The sequence below is a fragment of the Neoarius graeffei genome, chromosome 12 (assembly GCF_027579695.1).
Source record: "Neoarius graeffei isolate fNeoGra1 chromosome 12, fNeoGra1.pri, whole genome shotgun sequence".
NCBI lineage: Eukaryota > Metazoa > Chordata > Actinopteri > Siluriformes > Ariidae > Neoarius > Neoarius graeffei.
The window spans coordinates 27,748,801-27,768,619 of NC_083580.1; the positions used below are offsets into that span (position 1 = coordinate 27,748,801).

Below are 19,819 nucleotides of genomic sequence, written 5' to 3' on the forward strand. Positions count from 1 at the left end.
GTAACACAGGTCCCGATGTTGACAGCACGATGTTATGTGACTTTCTGATTCATGAGAGTTAATGCTTGGTTATACAAACGTGTTCCATAATCGCGACAATATCCGAGGTGGTGGAGTAGGGTTTTATGTCAAAGATAACGTTGAGTACAAGTGTTGTAAAGATGTTGAACAAATCCAACCTGACTTCGAGCATTTGTGGATCGAGATCCAAAGAAGAAACAAGAACAGTAAGATGTTACTTGGCACTATCTATCGCTCCACGCGCATTCTTTCAACTAAAGATTGGATGGATAGATTTGAGACACTATTTGGTTACTTAAAAGCAGGGCTTTGAACCAGAATTTTTTTCCTATTGGTTCGTTCCGAACAGAAACGGAATTTTAACGTTTCCGGTTTTGGGTTCCACCATTAAATAGACGTTCCCAAACCGGTTAGAACAAAAAAATTTCGTTCCCGGAACGGTTAATTACGTTCCCTGTCAGCTGTTTAACAAATGGCTATAAAATTATGTCTCTGTCTCATCCAGCTTAAGCCAAATGTAGGCTAATTCTATTACAACCTTCATTAAATAAGACAAGAAATAATTCAAAACAATTATTTCAAATGTTGGCGATTTGGATTCTCAGTATGTCTTCCCATCTACACAAACAGAAAAAGTGCCAAAAATGAAAGATAATTCGTTTAGTGTGTTACCAAAGGCTAGTCAGGCCCTATGGAGGGCTACCGCATGACGTCACCACGCCGCGAGATTTTGTTAGGCGCCATATTGGAAGACCAAGTACACATCTATGCAAGTACATACATAAAACAAACTACACCTGAAATGTAGCCAGGGCCGATTCTGCCCTAATCTGGACCCAGGTGCAACATCACGCAAACCCCCCCCCCCCCCCCCCCCCCCCCCCCAAAAAAAAAAAACCACCAGTCTAAATCAGGACAACCATCACATAACTATAATTATAAACACTTTATATCAACTATTTTAACTAAATGGGCTATAATAAATCAGCCTGCAGGCAGCCACGGCGGGCTGCCTCAGAAAAGTAACCATTCAATGACAACTGAAAGCCTGCAGCCACGGCGGGCTGCCTTAAAAAGTAACCATTTGTCCTACCTTAAAACTCGTTTTGCGTTTTCTGCCTCCTTTTTTGTATTTTCAACCCTCCGTTTATTTTCTTTCCTTTTCTGAAAACCCGATTTGTGTCCAGACATTTTGTTCTGCTACCAACGAACTAACTCGTCAGGTCTCGTCTCTCGAGTCCGCGATGATTCCCGTGGGAAGGGCAACAACTGATACATTTTTACAAACAGCCAATAAACAGCCAATAGGGAGGTTGCAACGTTCAGGCTCTTCTTTGCTCAGACACTCATGGCTTTTTTATTTGTAGGCTACGGAAACTTTGAGGAACGAAATAAAAACCGGTATTAACCGGTTACCATTATTTTTAATAAGCGTTTCTGTTCCGGAACATAAAAAATAATCAAGTTTCTGGTTTCGTTTCTGTTCCATGTGAAATAGAAAAAGTTCCCGGTTTTCGTTTTCGTTCCTTGAACCGGTTCAAAGCCCTGCTTAAAAGTTCATTGGAATGGTCTTCTAGTTAATATAAAATTAGGTACTACCTAATAGCGGCGCTTCCATTCAAATGAAAACAAACATGCAACAGATGATGTACTTTGATGTGTTTCAATTTCAATTTTATCACAAGAAGATAAATTTCTCGAAACTCACATGTATATTATTCTTTTTATTACTATAAACTACAGTGTGCTTTAGGGATTTATAGCAAAATGTTTTGAAAACAAAAGATACACGATTCATGAAAACACTGACTGGATTCAGGTCAACTTGTCAGATCCTGAAGAATTTCGCAGTGATTTCAAAATCAACATCACTATTTAGAATTAAATTCCTACAACTCATCATTTCTATTAATTCATTTTTTATACGTTTTCTTTCTCTTTCAGCTTGTCGCTTTTCTTGTGAAAGATTTCTTTGCCTTTCTCTCACTCTTTCATGTCTTCTTTCCTTTTCTTCCTCTGTCAAAACTCTCGTTCTCTTCCCAGTTTTAACTTCATCTTTCTCTCCTTGGTTAACTTGTTCTGACATATGTTTAAAGTTTGTATTAAAGTTTGTAAAAATTATTTTGTTGTGCTGTTTGAGTTGTTCTTGGTGGAAAAACCCGATAAATATGAAATTATCTGTAGACAAAAATAAGTTATGTAGGCGTGCTCGCACTTCTAGTTCCCACCAAAATCAAACAGCCAATCAGAATCGCGAGGGGCACGGATGGACGGACGTACACGGCTGGGATCCCTGTGTGTCCATGAAAAATCAACTCGATGGGTTATCATATTTCCTTAAGTATGGAGCTCCGCTATAATTGGTGACTTTAACATTATGTCCAACCGGTCCCATACCCTATGACGTTACCTTAATGTACTAAGCATGATGGGACTTGCTCACCTTGTATCAAAAGCTACAAGGCTAACCTCCAGCACAGCAACAACTATTGGCCATATCATTATGAATTCACCACATCGCCTAACACACACGGATGTGTTGCCCTGTCCTCTGGTCAGCAACCATGACGGTCCATATACGTGTATTAACATCAGAGTTACCCAATTTCAGCCTCGTTACAAGTGGTTGAGGTGCGAAAGACGCCTTGATGAGTCAAAGCTATGCAGTGATATTTCTAATCTGGACTTCTCTGCCATGTATAATCTCAGCGACATTGACTCTAAAGTCCAATATTTCAACAACACTTTAAACAAATGCTTGGAATCTCACATTCCACTATGTCACACAAAAATCACTCATCCACCAGCGCTGTGGCTGCAAAGTGAGACCATTAGATCTCTGCAAGGTAAACGTGATCTACTGTGTCATCGTACTCATCAACCATCAAGCCTTCTGTCTGACTGGGATGAGTTCCACTCCATTCGTAACACGCTAAAGAAGGAAATAAACAAAGCCAAAAGAGACTTTTACAAGAATGCACTATCTACGAACAAGCCAAAACAAGTCTGGAAAGTTATAAATCAAATTCTGAACCCCCCTTCTAAAACACCCTGTGTTGACCCTGATGGACTAAACATTCACTTGGCTAATAGGATCATGAAAAATGAACCGGACTCATCAGAGACCTTGCTTGAAGTGTTAAAGGATTTGAAAGATGGAGACAATCATCTTTCCCTGCATATTGTGACAAACGAGGAAGTCCTCAAAGAAGTCCAATCCATTCAGTCAGACTGCTCTACTGGGGTAGACAATATCTCCATCAGACACATCAAGCCAGCCGCTGAGGCTCTATCAATTCCTCTCACCCATATTATCAATACTAGTATCCTGATCTCAACCTTCCCCTCACAGTGGAAAATTGGCCACATCGTTCCTGTTCCATAGATTGAAAATCCGACCAGCTATGACGACTATCGACCCATCACCATATTACCTGTATTGTCCAAAGTTATGGAAAGAGTTGTGTTATGCCAAATGCTGGAGTTTATTGAAGCACGAAACCTGCTCCCTGACTGCATGTCTGGATTTAGAAAAGGACATAGTACGTCAACTCTCCTTATAAAACTTCGAGATGACATTATTTCAAGCATGAAGAAATCTGAAGTTACTATGATGGTCATGGCAGACTTTTCTGAGGCTTTTGACACCTTGCGTGTCACAACTGCCGTAAAGAAACATCATGGTCTGGGTTTCTCATCTTTGTTCATCTCCTGGTTTGCCAGTTATCTCTCCTTCTGCAAAAACAGTACGTCATGGTCAACGACCGTAAATCAAAGGAAACTGATCTTCACTTTGGCATTCCCCAGGCATACTGGGTCCTGTTCTCTTTAATATCTATGTTGCAGACTTAAACTCTACTCTTGAATATAAATGTGCACAGTATGCAGACGATACCACCATATACGAACATTGTCCTGTTAACAGATCAATTCCTGTGCTTCTAGAGTCAACAAAACTTTAGCTGGACTCTCCACCTGGGCATCGAAGAACAACCTCTCCTTAAATTTGAAGAAAACTAAAATGATGTGATTTTCAACTTCTCAAATAGCTTGTCACCACAATCTTAAGTCTTTAGATCCCAACCTCCTTCAAATCAATGGCTCCTCCATTCAATGTGAAACCAGTTACAGACTTCTTGGCGTACAATTCAATGAGCACCTGAAATTAGATGATTCCATCAACACCGTCACTTCCTCATGCTATGCTTCCTTGGCCTCTTTAGGAAAAATCAAACATATTATTCCCTTGAACTTAAAAAAGCAAGTTGTACAAAGTTTAGTTATCAAAAATCCAGTTTTGCAGTAACGTAACGTACCTCCTAACCAACGACCTGGAAAGGAAACTACAAAAAGTCCAGAACAGTGCCGCTAGATTTGTGCTGAATAAATATGCTTCTGAAACCGACGTCCTTTGCATTGGCTGGCTCCTGATTTAAAGAACTCACGTAGATGAACACCTTGAGAAGTACTCATAAAGCTCTTCACAACCCATCATGGCCATCATATCTACCACTGGAACGGCATATCCACAACTGCAACCTGAGATCAACAAAGGCCCCAAGTCTTCATGTACCCCTAGAAACTGGAACATTTCAGGACTCTGCCACTCAGCTATTTAACAGTCTCCCTCCTACCGTAAGATCCAATATGTTACCTAACTCATTTATGAAAGACATAAGATTGATCCTTAAGTCAAGATCAGTTGAAAGACTTAAAACCTAGGCTCTGCAATTTAAACTTAGGTTCTGTATATATATCATATTTGTCAATTTTTAATATCTAATTAGCTAAATGAATACATTATATTTATTACATTATATATTATATTTATTAGTTCTATATGTAGCCCTGTGATGACCTGGCGACTTGTCCAGGGTGTACCCCGCCTTTCGCCTGTAGGCAGCTGGGATAGGCTCCAGCTTGCTTGCGACCCTGTAGAACAGGATAAAGCGGCTAGAGATAATGAGATGAGATGAGTTCTATATGTGTTTTAAATTAAAAGATGAAGAGCCATGCTACTATGGAAATGCTGTTAAATAAAGTCATTTATTATTATTATTATTATTATTATTATTATTAATGCTTACTCCTGCTGCATGCACATGACCATGCCACACTCCATTCATTTGCAGCAGGAATGGTCCCAGAACTTTTTTGATTAACTTTTATTTATTGACTTTTTTGAACTTTTTGACAAACATAAACTACGCAAGTTAATCAAAATAATTCATCAGTTTCCTCACAAGTGAGGATATTGGAAAATACTTAATGTTACTCAATGTCCTGGATGTAGTTTGTATGTAAAATACAAGTGGCATATTTCCCAGTAAAACACTCGTGTGTGTGTGTGTGTGTGTGTGTGTGCACGCGCGTGTATACACACACACACACACACACACACACACACACACACACACACACATATATATATATATATATATATATATATATATATATATATATATATATAAAATGAAGTTTATTTGAATTCTTCACTAATGAAGTGTGTAATGTTATTTCCCTCTAGAAATTTGTCTAAGAAGTACCAACCGAAGAAGAATGCCAGGGAAGAAGAAGAGAGCAAGTAAGTCCAACTAAACCATACAGGAAATATTCTGATAAACAGGAAATGAATGAATTATTCAAGTAAATTTAACAGCAACTGTCTAATAGATGCTGCTGTTTCAGAGCCACTAAAGCATAGCCAGTGAGTTTACCATGTTTACTGGTGATATAACTTCCTGTGTTAGATACACGTGGTGCCGTGCATTTCTGGCATCTCTAAATGAACTGAATGACTACGCTGGCCAGCATGAGCTTGTTGCTGAGAACATGACATCACAGATCATTGCTGAGCTCACGCGATACATACAGGACCTCAAAGCTGAGAGAAAATCAGTAAGTGATGTCACACAAAAAAACACGCAATTCATTTTCATGCAACTTAATTCTGCCCTTTGTCAGAGAAGATTCAGATTGTTAGATTGCAAGATTATTCTGCAGTTATCTAATCAGGCATTCATGTGGCAGCAGGACATTGCATTAAAATAATGGAGATACAGGTCAAGAGCTTCAGTTCATGTTTACGTCAGAATGGGGCAAAAAAAAATCTCTGTGACTTTAACCATGGCTTGATTGTTGGTACCAGAAGGGATGGTTTGAGTCTTTTGGGAATTTCACACACAACAGTCTTTCAAGTTTACACAGAATGGTGCCAAGAACAAAACACATCCTGTCTGCAGAGGGTCTGCAGGCCTTGTTGATGATTAGAGGAGAATGACCAGATTGGTTTGAGCTGAAACTGTACTAGCTCAAATAATCACTCTTTACAACTGTAGTGAGCAGAAACGCATCTCAGGCTGCACAACACATCAAACCTTGAGGTAGATGCGCTACAACAGCAGAAGACCACATCAGGTTGCACTCCTGTCAGCCAAGAACAAGAATCTGAAGCTATCATGGGCACAGACTCAGCAAAACTGGACAGCTGAAGACTAGATACTGCTGTGTGTGAAATTGTGCCAACATCTATGCCACAATCAATGTCACAGTGTTCACACTTTTTCTTCATTCTGACGTCTGATGTGAACATTAAAGTGAATTTAATGTCCCTAAACCCCACTTTTTTCCTTGTACAAAGCAACAATCATTATGTTGATTGACCATGTGTTTTCGAACCATAGCTGATCCAAAAGGCCATAAATTGATGGAAAATCAATAAGATCAGCCAATTTTCATGGAATCTGCCAAGAGTGATCCGGAAGATCCCGAAGGGGTGTGTGTTGTCACGCATGTAACAAAGATCCCGGTATCAATTTCGTTCATGTACGCAGCAGTGGTTAGACCAGTCTTGATATGGAATCACGTTCTGGAGAGAATTCTGATAGTGATTGGGATTCTTATATGTCAGATGAAGGGGCAGATGATTATCAAGGATATTCCGGAGTAAATGGTTATCTTTTCGAGCCCCCAAGACGAGACACTGCCAGTTCACTGAGTTCACGACAGTCCCACTCACCGCTGCTAATGCACCACCAACCAGAGAGAATTGGAAACACAGATTGGTTTGTGGATCTAAGCTGGCCACTGCAAAATATAGGGAAAATATTTACTTGTACCGGGCGGCACGGTGGTGTAGTGGTTAGCACTGTCACCTCACAGCAAGAAGGTCCGGGTTCGAGCCCTGTGGCCGGCGAGGGCCTTTCTGTGCGGAGTTTGCATGTTCTCCCCGTGTCCGCATGGGTTTCCGGGTGCTCTGGTTTCCCCCACAGTCCAAAGACATGCAGGTTAGGTTAACTGGTGACTCTAAATTGACCGTAGGTGTGAATGTGAGTGTGAATGGTTGTCTGTGTCTATGTGTCAGACCTGTGATGACCTGGCGACTTGTCCAGGGTGTACCCCGCCTCTCGCCCGTAGTCAGCTGGGATAGGCTCCAGCTTGCCAGCGACCCTGTAGAACAGGATAAATTGGCTAGAGATAATGAGATGAGATAGTCTTTAAAATGTACACTTATTCAGTGTAATTATTGAAAGAAAATATGAAGTGGGCGATAATAGGGGAATCGACAAACTGTCCAAATGTCAGATCAAATGTCATTTATTAAATAAACGGGTTTCTTTTTTGCTCCAATAATTCCCATGTGGTCATTCTGGTGGTGATGAACACTTGATGAATCAGATTTATTATTAGTAGATGACACGAAATCCGCCTACTTCGTTTGCACAAATTTCACCCACTGTCGCTTTAGATTAGTGGCATTTCTCGGAAATGCGTGAACTGAATGTCCTGTTGTATATGAATTTGAACATCCAAACACAACGCAGCGCTTTCCCATCATTATTTTTGTAAGATTCCAACAACAATATTCAGTTTCAGTGAGTAAACAAGCATGGAGTCAGATGAACAGAAATGACCCAGATAACCGGGGTTCCACGTATGACGTCATGTGAGATTAGCCTTGGGGCAAGGCTGCCTTTTTCCAGGATCTGGAAGCTGCAATTTATTGATAGTTTTGTGCTTGATAATAAAATAAATATTATTTCCCCCTCTGCTTTATTAATTCATTTTGGTCATTACTAATGACGTATATTCATTTTAAAGCATTACAATAAGGCATTACATAAACTTTAACTGAAGCTCTTGACCTTGACAATACATGATTTTATGCATTGTACTGCTGCCACATGATTGGCTGATTAGATAAATACATGAATGTGCAGTTGTATAAGTGTTCCTAATAAAGTAGATGGTGAGTGTACAGTAGATAGACTGATTTGTACCCATTCCTTCATGCATCCATTCATTTGGTTAATAATGGACAATATCAGTGATATAACTATCAATTATAACTGTCAGTTAACTACCCATTCATCCATCTATTTATTGACCTCATTCAACTGCCCATCTCAAATCAAATATACTTTATTGTCCATGTGGGGAAATTTTTCTTGGGCAAAGTGCTACAACAACTGCACAAACATGCAAAACGGCAAACAAAGGACAAGCAATACACAGAATAATACAGTGTGACAAAGAATAAAAGAATACTAAAAAAAATAATATATTGCAAACCCCCCCCCCCCCCCCCCAAAAAAAAAAAAATAAAAAAATAAATAAAAATAAATAAATAAATAACTAAATGAGAAAATAAACAAGCAAGGCCTGGCATTAAGCCTGTAATTCAATGCACTGTAGAAACAGGCATTAATACCTGTACATCAGTGTGCAAAATGAAGACTAAAGTGCTAGACTGAAGTGTTAGGGTAAAGTGCAAGTGCATCAAGATACATGTCAGAATCAATTGGTTTCTCTGCTGAGAAGTGTGATCGACATTGGAATGAATGAGAGCTTGAGTCTGTTGGTTTTACACTTACTCGCTCTGTAACGTCTGCCTGAAGATATCAGATCATATTCATTATGCAGAATATGTGATGGGTCATTTAGAATCCTATGAGCTAGTCTAATTACCGAGCCTTCATAGATGGACTGAAGGGAAGGATAGTCTTTCTTGCCCATCACTTTCATAGCTGTTTTTACCATGTTCTCGAACTTGGGCTTTAGCTGGACTGTGAGGGCACCGTACCACACTACCATACCATATATGATGATGCTCTCCAGCACAGCAGAATAAAATATGAACATGATATTGGTGCTCACACAGTCTAAGTCTGTGGAGGAAATGCAGCCTTTGAGCCAACCTCCCACATAAAAAGTCCACATGGTCACTCCATTTCAGGTAGCAGTTAATCTGTATGCCCAGGTATTTAAAAGTGCACACCTGCTCAATAACACTGTCACTTATTATCATTGGGTCATGGACTCTCACCTCTCTAGGGTCAAATATCATCTCTTTGGATTTTTTGACATCCATCTCATGGATCTCTCCATCTATCTTTCCATTAAACCTGTGCAACTGTCCATCCATCCATCCATTTATTGACCTCATTCGCCTGCCCATCCATCTATCATTAAACCTGTCCAACTGTCGAACCTTCCATCCATCCATCCATTTATTGACCTCATTCAACTGCCCATCCATCTATCCATTAAACCTGTCCAACTGTCCATCCATCCATCCATCCATTAACCTCAGTTGTCAATCCATCTCCTCAATAATCTAACTGTCCGAATATCCACCTTCCCTTCATCTGTCCATCCGTCCATCCATCCATCCATCCATCCATCCATCCATCCATCCATCCATCCAGTTAACATCTCAATTATAGGATCTATCAGTCTGTCAACTCTTTAAATTTGCACCAATTTATCCATTTACCAGTACAATTCTTCATCTATCTAGTCATCCACTTATGCATTGACACATCAGTTTATTAACTCCCTGCACTGGTGCATCCATCCTTGTTTGTCAGTTTAGGTGTCAATCAGAGGCATTATTTTATTATGTCCATATCCTTGTCACTGGCCTGACTATAGATTTGACCACTTTGGGTATGATCAATACGCAACTAGTAATGGTAATCAATGGTCCTTCTGCTTTTCTGATGCTAAAAGCTAACAGAACTTTGGTAAGGAAGAAAAGGATGGTGCACAAATTCTTTATCTATTTTTCTTACATTTCTTTAGGGAATCATAGTTTCAGCCCTTTCCTCATCTATCTGTTCAATCAGTTTAACTTTGTGTGTGTTGGGGGGTTATAGAGTGCTGAACCAAATTTTCATAACCCTGAATTATGTACACAGGTGTGTGCATTTTATTTCACTGTCAGTCTACACACACACGCACACAGAATCATAATTTTTTTTTTTTGAATCACAGATGCTTCCTTCTTTTCCAGACATGAGTTTCTGATGGCCAATCCAGAAAGAAAAGTAATGGAAAGAAAAGTATGTCAGCATTTCAGAAATGCTGCCAGATTAGGCCAGCACTGACACAGAACTCTGTGTGTGTGTGTGTGTGTGTGTAGTCAAGTTTTGACTTTGTATAGCGCTTTTAACAACATTGTCAGAAAGCAGCTTTACAAAAAATTAAAGACTTTAAAAATATGAGCTAAATTTATTCCTAATAAACTAATTTTATCTTGATTAAATGTCTATTATTGATAGTGTGTGTGTGTGTGTGCATGGCGTCTGTGCGAGCAGCATTTTTCACATGCTTGTCTGCGTGTCTTTTGTTCATCTGGAGAATTAAAAGTGATATCCACTAAGGGACAGGTCAAAGCCAAAGATTTTCCTGTCCAATACGTATAGCCATGGGAAAAAGAAATCACACTGTCCTTCTATTCTGTATTTTTAATTATCAGGACCTAAATAACAATGGTGTGGTCCTTAGGAACTCCTATAAGCAAACAAATAAACTCAGGTGACAACAAAATACCACAACAGATGTCAATATATAGTCATTCTTTTTCCTCAAAATCTAAACCAGCATTCAGAAACCAGCTGAAAAAAAAAATAAGTACACCCTTCCTACTTCTATAATCATTAAGAGAGTAATTAGCAGCCAGGTGTTATAAATGAAATGCACAAGATTAACTCATCAAGAATTCTGACTACTTCTTTAAAAGCAGAACTTTGGGTAGTTTGGTGTTCTGAAGCACTCAGGTGTGTGTCTGCATAATACCAAGAAAAGACATCAGCCATAACATCAGAGAAGCAATTGTTGCTGCTCATCAATCTGAGAAGGGTTATAAGGCTATCTCTAAGCAATTTGAAATTCACCATTTTACAGTGAGAAGGAAAGTTTACAAATGTAGAGCCTTCAAGACAGCTGCCAGTCTTCCCAGGAGTGGGCATCCCAGCAAATCAGTCCAAGGTCAGACTGTTTAATGCTCAGAGACAAAAAGAAAAACCCAAGAGCTACATCATGTGACCTACAGGCCTCTGTAAGCACATTAAATGTTTACACTGAGTGCAGAATTATTAGGCAAGTGAGTATTTTGACCACAACATCCTTTTAATGCATGTTGTCCCACTCCAAGCTGTTTAGGCTTGAAAGCCTACTACCAATTAAGTATATCAGGTGCTGTGCATCTGTGTAATGAGAGGGGGTGTGGTCTAATGACATCAACACCCTATATCAGGTGTGCATAATTATTAGGCAACCTCTTTTCCTCTGGCAAAATGGGTCAGAAGAGAGATCTGACAGACTTTGAAAAGTATAAAATTGTGAGATGTCTTTCAGACGGATGCAGCACTCTTGAAATTGCGAAGATGTTGAAATGTGATCACCGAACAATCAAGCGTTTCATTGCAAATAGTCAACAGGGTCGAAAGAAGCGTGTGGGGAAAAAAAAGGCGCAAAATAACTGCACATGATCTGCGGAAAATCAAGCGTGAAGCTAACAAGCAGCCATTAGCATCCAGTTCTGCCATATTCCAGAGTTGCAACATTCCTGGAGTGTCAAAGAGTACAAGGTGTGCAATACTGAGGGACATGGCCAAGGTAAGGAAGGCTGAAAAACGACCACCACTGAGTAAGGCACACAAGATAAAACATCAAGACTGGGCCAAGAAATATCTTAAGACTGATTTTTCTAAGGTGCTGTGGTCTGATGAGATGAGAGTGACTCTTGATGGGCCAGATGGATGGGCCTGTGGCTGGATCAGTAATGGGCACAGAGCTCCACTCCGACTCAGACGCCAGCAAGGTGGAGGTGGAGTACTGCTATGGGCTGGTATCATCAAAGACGAGCTTGTTGGACCTTTTCGAGTTGAGGATGGACTCAAACTCAACTCCCAGACCTACTGCCAGTTCCTGGAAGAAACCTTCTTCAAGCAGTGGTACAGGAAAAAGTCAGCATCTTTCAAGAAGAACATGATTTTCATGCAGGATAATGCTCCATCTCGTGCGTCCAAATACTCCACTGCGTGGCTAGCCAGTAAAGGTCTGAAAGGTGAAAAAAATAATGACATGGCCCCCTTGTTCACCTGACCTAAACCCCATAGAGAACCTGTGGTCCATTATAAAACGTGAGGTCTACAAAGAGGGAAAACAGTACACCTCTGAACAGCGTCTGGGAGGCCGTGGTTGCTGCTGCACACAATGTTGGTCATGAACAGATAAAGAAATTGACAGAATCTATGGATGGAAGGCTTTTGAGCGTCCTCATGAAGAAGGGTGGCTATATTGGTCACTGATTTGTTTTTGTTTTGTGTTTGAATGTCAGATATGTTTATTTGCAAATCTGGAGTTGTCATATCAGTGTACCTGGTGAAAATAAATAAGTGAAATGGCTACATATTTGGTTTTTATTAAGTTGCCTAATAATTCTGCACAGTGAAAGTTACCTGAACACATACATATTCTCCTAAAATGGCCAAAACTAAAAACACCCCACTCTAACTTCCATACATATTCAGCTTTGATATTTATGAGTCTTTTTGTTTGATTGAGAACATAGTTGTTGTTCAATAATAAAACTAATCCTCAGAAATACAACTTGCCTAATAATTCTGCACTCCGTGTATGTTCATGACAGCACAATCAGACAAAGACTGAACAAGTATGATTTTCATGGAAAGGTGGCTAGGAAAAAGCCCCTACTCTGCAAAACGAATATTGCAGAATTTTTTTAGACTTGCAAAACTGTATCTGAACAAACCACAAAAATTCTGGAACAATATCCTTTGGACTGATGAGATTAAGGTGGAGAAGTTTGGTCATCATGCACTGCACCATTTTTGGTGAAAATCAAACACAGCACTTCACCACAAACACTTCATACCAACTGTCAAACATGGTAAATAATAATAATAAGTTCAATTTATATCGCGCCTTTCTCACATCCAAGGTCGCGTTACCATGGGGGGGGGGAGAAGTCCACCTAAAGAGGGGCAGGATGTAATTTCAGTGGCGTAGCTGCCCACAGTCCCACCAAAGGTGCACGAAGGTATGTCTCACACCGCCTACACAGCCACCGTGATGCCACCAGGCAACATCGCTCGGAACACCGCACTATGGATCTACAAAGCGAGCACAGAACCGAGCGCTGGTATATCCCAAACTGCCTGCACAGCCACCGCAACACCACCAGGCAACATTGCTCGGGACACTGGACCAAGCACAGAAGCACCACCGCACAGAGCGCTGGACAACTGCAGTTCATAGAAAACAGGCATCACCCACGGCGGACCAAGGCCTGAAGAGAACCGATGCCCAAAACTGGGTCCGGAGCTATGCCGCAACTGGTGGATAAAACATTCAAACAAAGAACAAACATCAAATCATGCAATCACAAAAAAACAAAGGGGAAAGAAAAATAAAAAGCTCCAGTGAGTAGCGGCAGCCAAAATGTGCACAGCATACTCTCAACCGGACAAGTTTGGTGATGGATGATGCTTTGGGCTTGTTTTGCAGCCTGGGAAACTTGCAATCATCGAAACAATGATGAAGTCCACTTTATACCAGAATATTCTTAAGATAAATGTGAGTCCATCTGTCCAGCAGATTAAGCTGGGGCAAAATTAATTCATGCAACAGGACAATGATCTCAAGCACGCCAACTCAACATCTGAAAAAGGTCTTTGTCAAAGTCGAAGTCCAGACCTGAACTCTATTGAGACCCTGTAGCAGGACCTTAAGAGACTTGTTCATAAACAAAATGTTGTGAGAGACTGATGAACTCCTCATAAATCATTGACTTCAACTTATTGTTACTTAGGGTGGTTCTACATGTTATTGAATTATAGGGCGTACTTATTTTTTCCCACCTGGTTTCTGAATGTCGGCGTCTCTTTCAAACATTCTGCTATCATATTGGTAATGAAAATCTGTGACTTGTGATGTCATTCAGTGTGTGTGTGTGTGTGTGTTATAGAAGAGCATGATGACTTGATGTGTGAGATATATTTTGATTATTTGTGAGCTACATTGTCCTCATAGCTTTCAGATAGAACCAAAGAAGCAGAAATCAAACACCAAATATGTCTTGCCTGATTGTATATTTCATATTTCACTTGAATGTTCCTTTAAAACATCAGTTATAAACACACACTTTACCACAGTTTATGATGTGGCCTGCATGACTGCATTATTTGGACTGAAATTATTTGACATAAATCTAATGATTCGTCTAAACACAGAGTCTGGAGCATATGAGATCAGCCATGATTGCAGTGCACAGTGCACATAACACTATCCACAATGATCCACTGTGGCAACCCCTAATCGGGAGCAGCCAAAAGAAGAAGAAGATAACACTATCCACAATAGTGTGTGTGTGTGTGTGTGTGTGTGTGTGTGTGTGTGTTCCTGGTTCCTGGTTTCTCAGTCTTTGGGAGAAGTGAGAAACCTGAGGGCAGTGCAGGTTAACTTAAACAGGAAGTGCTGTCACTCCATAATTAATTGAGAATCGTTTCTTTTGTGTGAATGGTTTAGCTCTCTTTGGCCAAGTTTACATTAGACCGTATCTGTCTCGTTTTCTTCGCGGATGCACTGTCCATTTACATTAAAACGCCTGGAAACGCCGGGAAATGGGAATCCGCCAGGGTCCACGTATTCAATCCAGATCGTGTCTGGTCCGGTGCTGTGTAAACATTGAGAATACGCGGATACGCTGTGCTGAGCTCTAGCTGGCGTCGTCATTGGACAACGTCACTGTGACATCCACCTTCCTGATTCGCTGGCGTTGGTCATGTGACACGACTGTTGAAAAACGGCGCGGACTTCCGCCTTGTATCACCTTTCATTAAAGAGTATAAAAGTATGAAAATACTGCAAATACTGATGCAAATACTGCCCATTGTGTAGTTATGATTGTCTTTAGGCTTGCCATCCTTCCACTTGCAAGTGGTAAGTGACGCGCATGCCCAGTATGCACTGGGATCACACACACAGCGGCTCAGTCCCGAATCACTGCTCATGCGCTTCACTTGCGCGCTCTGTGAGCTGCGCAGGGCCGGAGTGCGCACCCTCCAGAGGGCACTCGCTGTTCAGGGCGGAATGATTTGGAGCGCAGGATGCCTGCGGAGCCGAGCGTATCCGTGTATTGGCGTTGCTGTGTGCACGCTAATCGTGTATTGGTGTTGCTGTGTGCACGCTAATCGTTTTAAAAACGTTAATCTGATGATCCGCTGATACGGTCTAATGTAAACCCCACCTTTGACATGCTCTAACACACACACACACACAGAGTGCCTTATGGGTCTAAAGGGTTTTCTAACGCCACACATATCTTCTCATTCAACTCAATTAAGCTTTCAATTAAGCAGTTTTTCTTTCTTTCTCTCTCTCTCTCACACACACACACACACATATTAACCTTTTAAACTTTACTGTGTGTGTATTTTGCTATTGTACCAACCATAGGGGTCTAACGCTAATAAAAATGCACTGGGCCTTTCTGGCCTATTTCTGACCATCCATCCATCCATCCATCCATCCATCCATCCATCCATTATCTGTAGCCGCTTATCCTGTTCTACAGGCAAGCTGGAGCCTATCCCAGCTGACTATGGGCGAGAGGCGGGGTACACCCTGGACAAGTCGCTAAGTCATTGCAGGGCTGATACAGAGGCCCTGTCCACACGGCAACGGATTCAGGTGAATCTGATAAAATTTTTTATCGTTTCGGCCTGGCGTCCACACGGCACCGGCGTTTTGGGAAATCTTTTGAGAATGGGTTCCAGAGTGAAAAAATCTGGCAACGGAGCCGTTGCGAAGTCGTCTGGATGAGTAGAACGGATTTGTTTACGATGACGTCACAACCACATGACTAGAACAAGCAGCACTCTCGCGCGCATCATTTGTAACAGAAATTGAAATTGTTTACATATTAACCTAACTGACCTGCCAGGCAGACAATTTACACCTGCTTTGATGAACAGAAAGTACAGCCTTCTACACAAAGCAACAGTTACCTGACTATAATGGAGGCAGAGGGGAAAAGGGTCAGAAGACCCTTCAGCAGACTGTTTTGTATGAACCATTGCATTCACTTTTGTATACAGCTTTTCTTTTAAATAAACAAGTAACTGAACCATTTCTTGAATTTCTTTTTTTTATTGGATAAGACTGCTTTTCAAAATGTTCACACACAATATAAAAAGTTATATAAATTATATAAAAATGCTTTTCAAAATGTTCACACACAATAAGAAAATTAAGTTATATAAAACTATGCACACTAATAAAACTAATTTGTACACACAGAAGGCACGATTTCCTCGCGTAGTCGCAGCCATCTTCTTCTTGTTGTGTGTTTGTTCCTGTGAGTGCTTCACGCCGGATAGATGAAGGGGTTTATGCGTGTAACAGACGTTGCGTTGTGTTGTTCACCAGTCTTTTTATTCTGAAGAAATGAGACACAAATACACTGCTGAGGACGGGCTGCAAATGTCCAGTGGCATTGGCACTTACATTTCCAAAACGAACTGAAAGAGGCCAGCGCCTCGTTCCCATAACTACCTGCGCTCTTAAAGGGCCAGCGCAGAATTTCCCCACCACTACACACAATGGCAAGTGGAAAAAAATAAACCCGTTACACGCGCATGCGTCCTACTTCTTCTTCTATTGTTCTGGTGTCTCCGATGGGACCGTCTTACAGCGCATGTAGTGGTGTGGCATGTGTATTGCATCGTTTTCAGCAAGCGTTGCGTTGCCATATGGACCTGATATTTTACTGAGCCGCTGCCCATGTGGACGCGATATTTTTTTTACCCGCTAAAAAAAAAAATCTCGTTGCCGTTGTCGTGTGGATGTAGCCAGAGACAAACAACCATTTACACTCACGTTCACACCTAAAGTCAATTTAGAGTCACCAATTAGCCTAACCTGCATGTCTTTGGACTGTGGGGGAAACCAGAGTACCCGGAGGAAACCCACTATTTCTGACCAATGTTCATTATATTTTACAGTATAAACATGCATACAATATTTACATATACAGTGGGGTCCAAATGTCTTGGACCAAACTGAAAATCTGGAAATAATTATTATTTCTTTTATTTAAAACTGGAAATAAACAGCAAATTTTAGCATTTTGATAAATTTAAAACAAAGGAAGCTTCAAGCTAGATGGCCTTTCGATTTCATAACATCAGTGAAATTTAGTTCCCTCTGAAATTTGATTATTGTGATATATGTTTATTTTGGTAATATCTAAAAAAAAACCCAAAAACTAAAAAAAACAGCCCCCACCCCTCAAAAACAACAACAAAAAAAACCCCAGGCCATTCTCATCTCATCTCATTATCTCTAGCCGCTTTATCCTGTTCTACAGGGTCGCAGGCAAGCTGGAGCCTATCCCAGCCGACTACGGGCGAAAGGCGGGGTTCACCCTGGACAAACAGGCCATTCTGTGGCTGGGAATTTATTTAATTTGAGAGGATTCCTGAGCAAATAATGTTCATGAAGTCACTTGCTTTGCGCAGTTAAGCAGACAGAGGAAGTCCGTGTGCGCATGTGCAGGCTTACCTGCTTCTTCTTCTTCTTTTCCTTCTTCTTTTGGGTTTTACGGCAGCTGGCATCCGGTGTTGCATTACTGCCATCTACAGGTTTATCTTGACCGTCCACTGACAGTTATATCATTCTGTCGCTAAACGAACAGCTGATCACCCCGAGATGCTCTCTGACTGCCGATATTTATTAGTTTGGTCTTTCATTTCCTTTCCTTCACAACATAACTTCTTTTCTTCTCATTTTCTGCTACTGTAGTCGGTCTTTCACGTTTCATTTGACACTCACGTCCTCCATTTCCCTTTCCTGTTTCAAATTTGTATCCCACAATGCCTTGCATGAATGGGGAAAGCCCACCACGTGATGCATGATGTAGTATCTTGAATTGGGTCAGAGTGAAGCAAGAAAAAATAGCAGAGAATTTAGGGCCACATGGCCCTATATTCATTAATTTTTCTATTTTAAAAAAACTAATATAGTTGAGCTTATAGGACTTGATGGTACAATCCCTTAACTAATCAGCACTTGGTGAGTGGTTAGGGCTAGAGGGGTAAATGCTTCACGGGGGTCTTCAGGTGGGCACCCTCCTTCATTGGTGTTTCGTTGAAAGGCCCACGACACCTCCAAAGGGCTCAATGGCAACATCTGGCATCCCAGATGTGCCCCCCTCTGCTTTTACCCCTCGATGGTCATCTTGCAGCCCAGTTGCAGTCCTTTCTCTTCATCCATATCCAGTTGCTGCTCCTTTCAGCAGTGACTTGACAGCTTGTTGGAAGGCTTGTCCTCTCACTCCCATTACCTTCAAAAGCTTGGTTGTAGATGTAGCAACAAATCCTCTACAGCCAACCTCGACAGGAAGCACCTGGGCACGCCACCCACGTTGTTCGGCGTCTGCTATTAAGTCGGAATACTTCAATCATTTCCGCTCATATGCTTCACCAACTGCACCTTCCCAGGGTACAGTTAGCTCCACAATGAAAACCGACTTCTGTGAGGTTGACCATAAGACCAGGTCTGGCCTGAGATTAGTTGTAACAATCTCAGGTGGAAAGATGAGTCTCTGGTCCAAGTCAGCCTGCATTCTCCAATCCCGGGCACTATCCAAGAGGGTTGGTTCCACTCTTGCTGCAGGTTTTGCTGGGAGTTGTCCTGCTCTCACAAATGTTGTGGTAGTTATACGTCCAGGCACTGAGGGAGGGAGGGCGTTGGTGCTGATTCTCCTTCCTTCCAGAGAGATGGCCAGTTGTCGTAACACCTGGTTGTGTCTCCAAGTATATAATTGGAAGTCTGTGATTCAAATTCAGTAGCTTTCGGTCCACTAAACAAAATAATTGTGTGTCAGGGAAAATTATTTTTATGACCTACACTTGAAAAATCTGAAAGGTAGTCTACGTTTCAGTATCAAGAATGTGCACTATTTATATGCCACTGTTTACATGTGATCAAATTTAGGATATTGACCATGTGAAATGTGTGCAAAAGGACATAGAAAAGGACACTTATCCCTTCCATTAAAGCATGTGTTCCGATGTCAATATGATAGAAAGTAATGATGCTGCATTCAACTAAAGCTTGTAACTTTGGTCCTCTGGCTAGGAAAACCAAAGAAAGTGCCCAGTTAACTTTGAATTTCTACTCAGAAAATTGGGAAGGCTTCCTCAACCTTGAGTTCAGCATATGATTTCATGTCAACATGGCCGCCCACAGTATTAGCTGTAAATAAAATATCACTTCACTACTTTAAATCTATCAACATCATTATTTTGGTTGGTTAAATCTATAAGACTGACCACGAAATTTGATGAGAAAGTTTTGAGAAAGTAAATACAGTAAATCCGTGGTGGACGGACACATTCCAAGATTGACTGCAGATAGCCAAAACCATGGATAGTAGTGAACACCAGATATAAAGCTTGTTATCCCCTGCTGGCCGAAAGGCCCGAAG

At 41.0% G+C, this 19,819-nt stretch overlaps 1 protein-coding gene across 17 annotated transcripts in view; it reads left to right on the forward strand.

Moving 5' to 3' along the window:
* Positions 1–19,819, forward strand: part of LOC132895315 (formin-binding protein 1) — a 259,445-nt gene that overhangs the window by 151,747 nt on the left and 87,879 nt on the right. For all 17 annotated transcript variants that reach the window (XM_060935743.1, XM_060935739.1, XM_060935744.1 and 14 more), the window contains exons 3-4: positions 5,549–5,605; positions 5,772–5,919. In XM_060935743.1, coding sequence (XP_060791726.1) covers positions 5,549–5,605; positions 5,772–5,919 — 205 coding nt within the window. The remainder of the gene's footprint in view (positions 1–5,548; positions 5,606–5,771; positions 5,920–19,819) is intronic.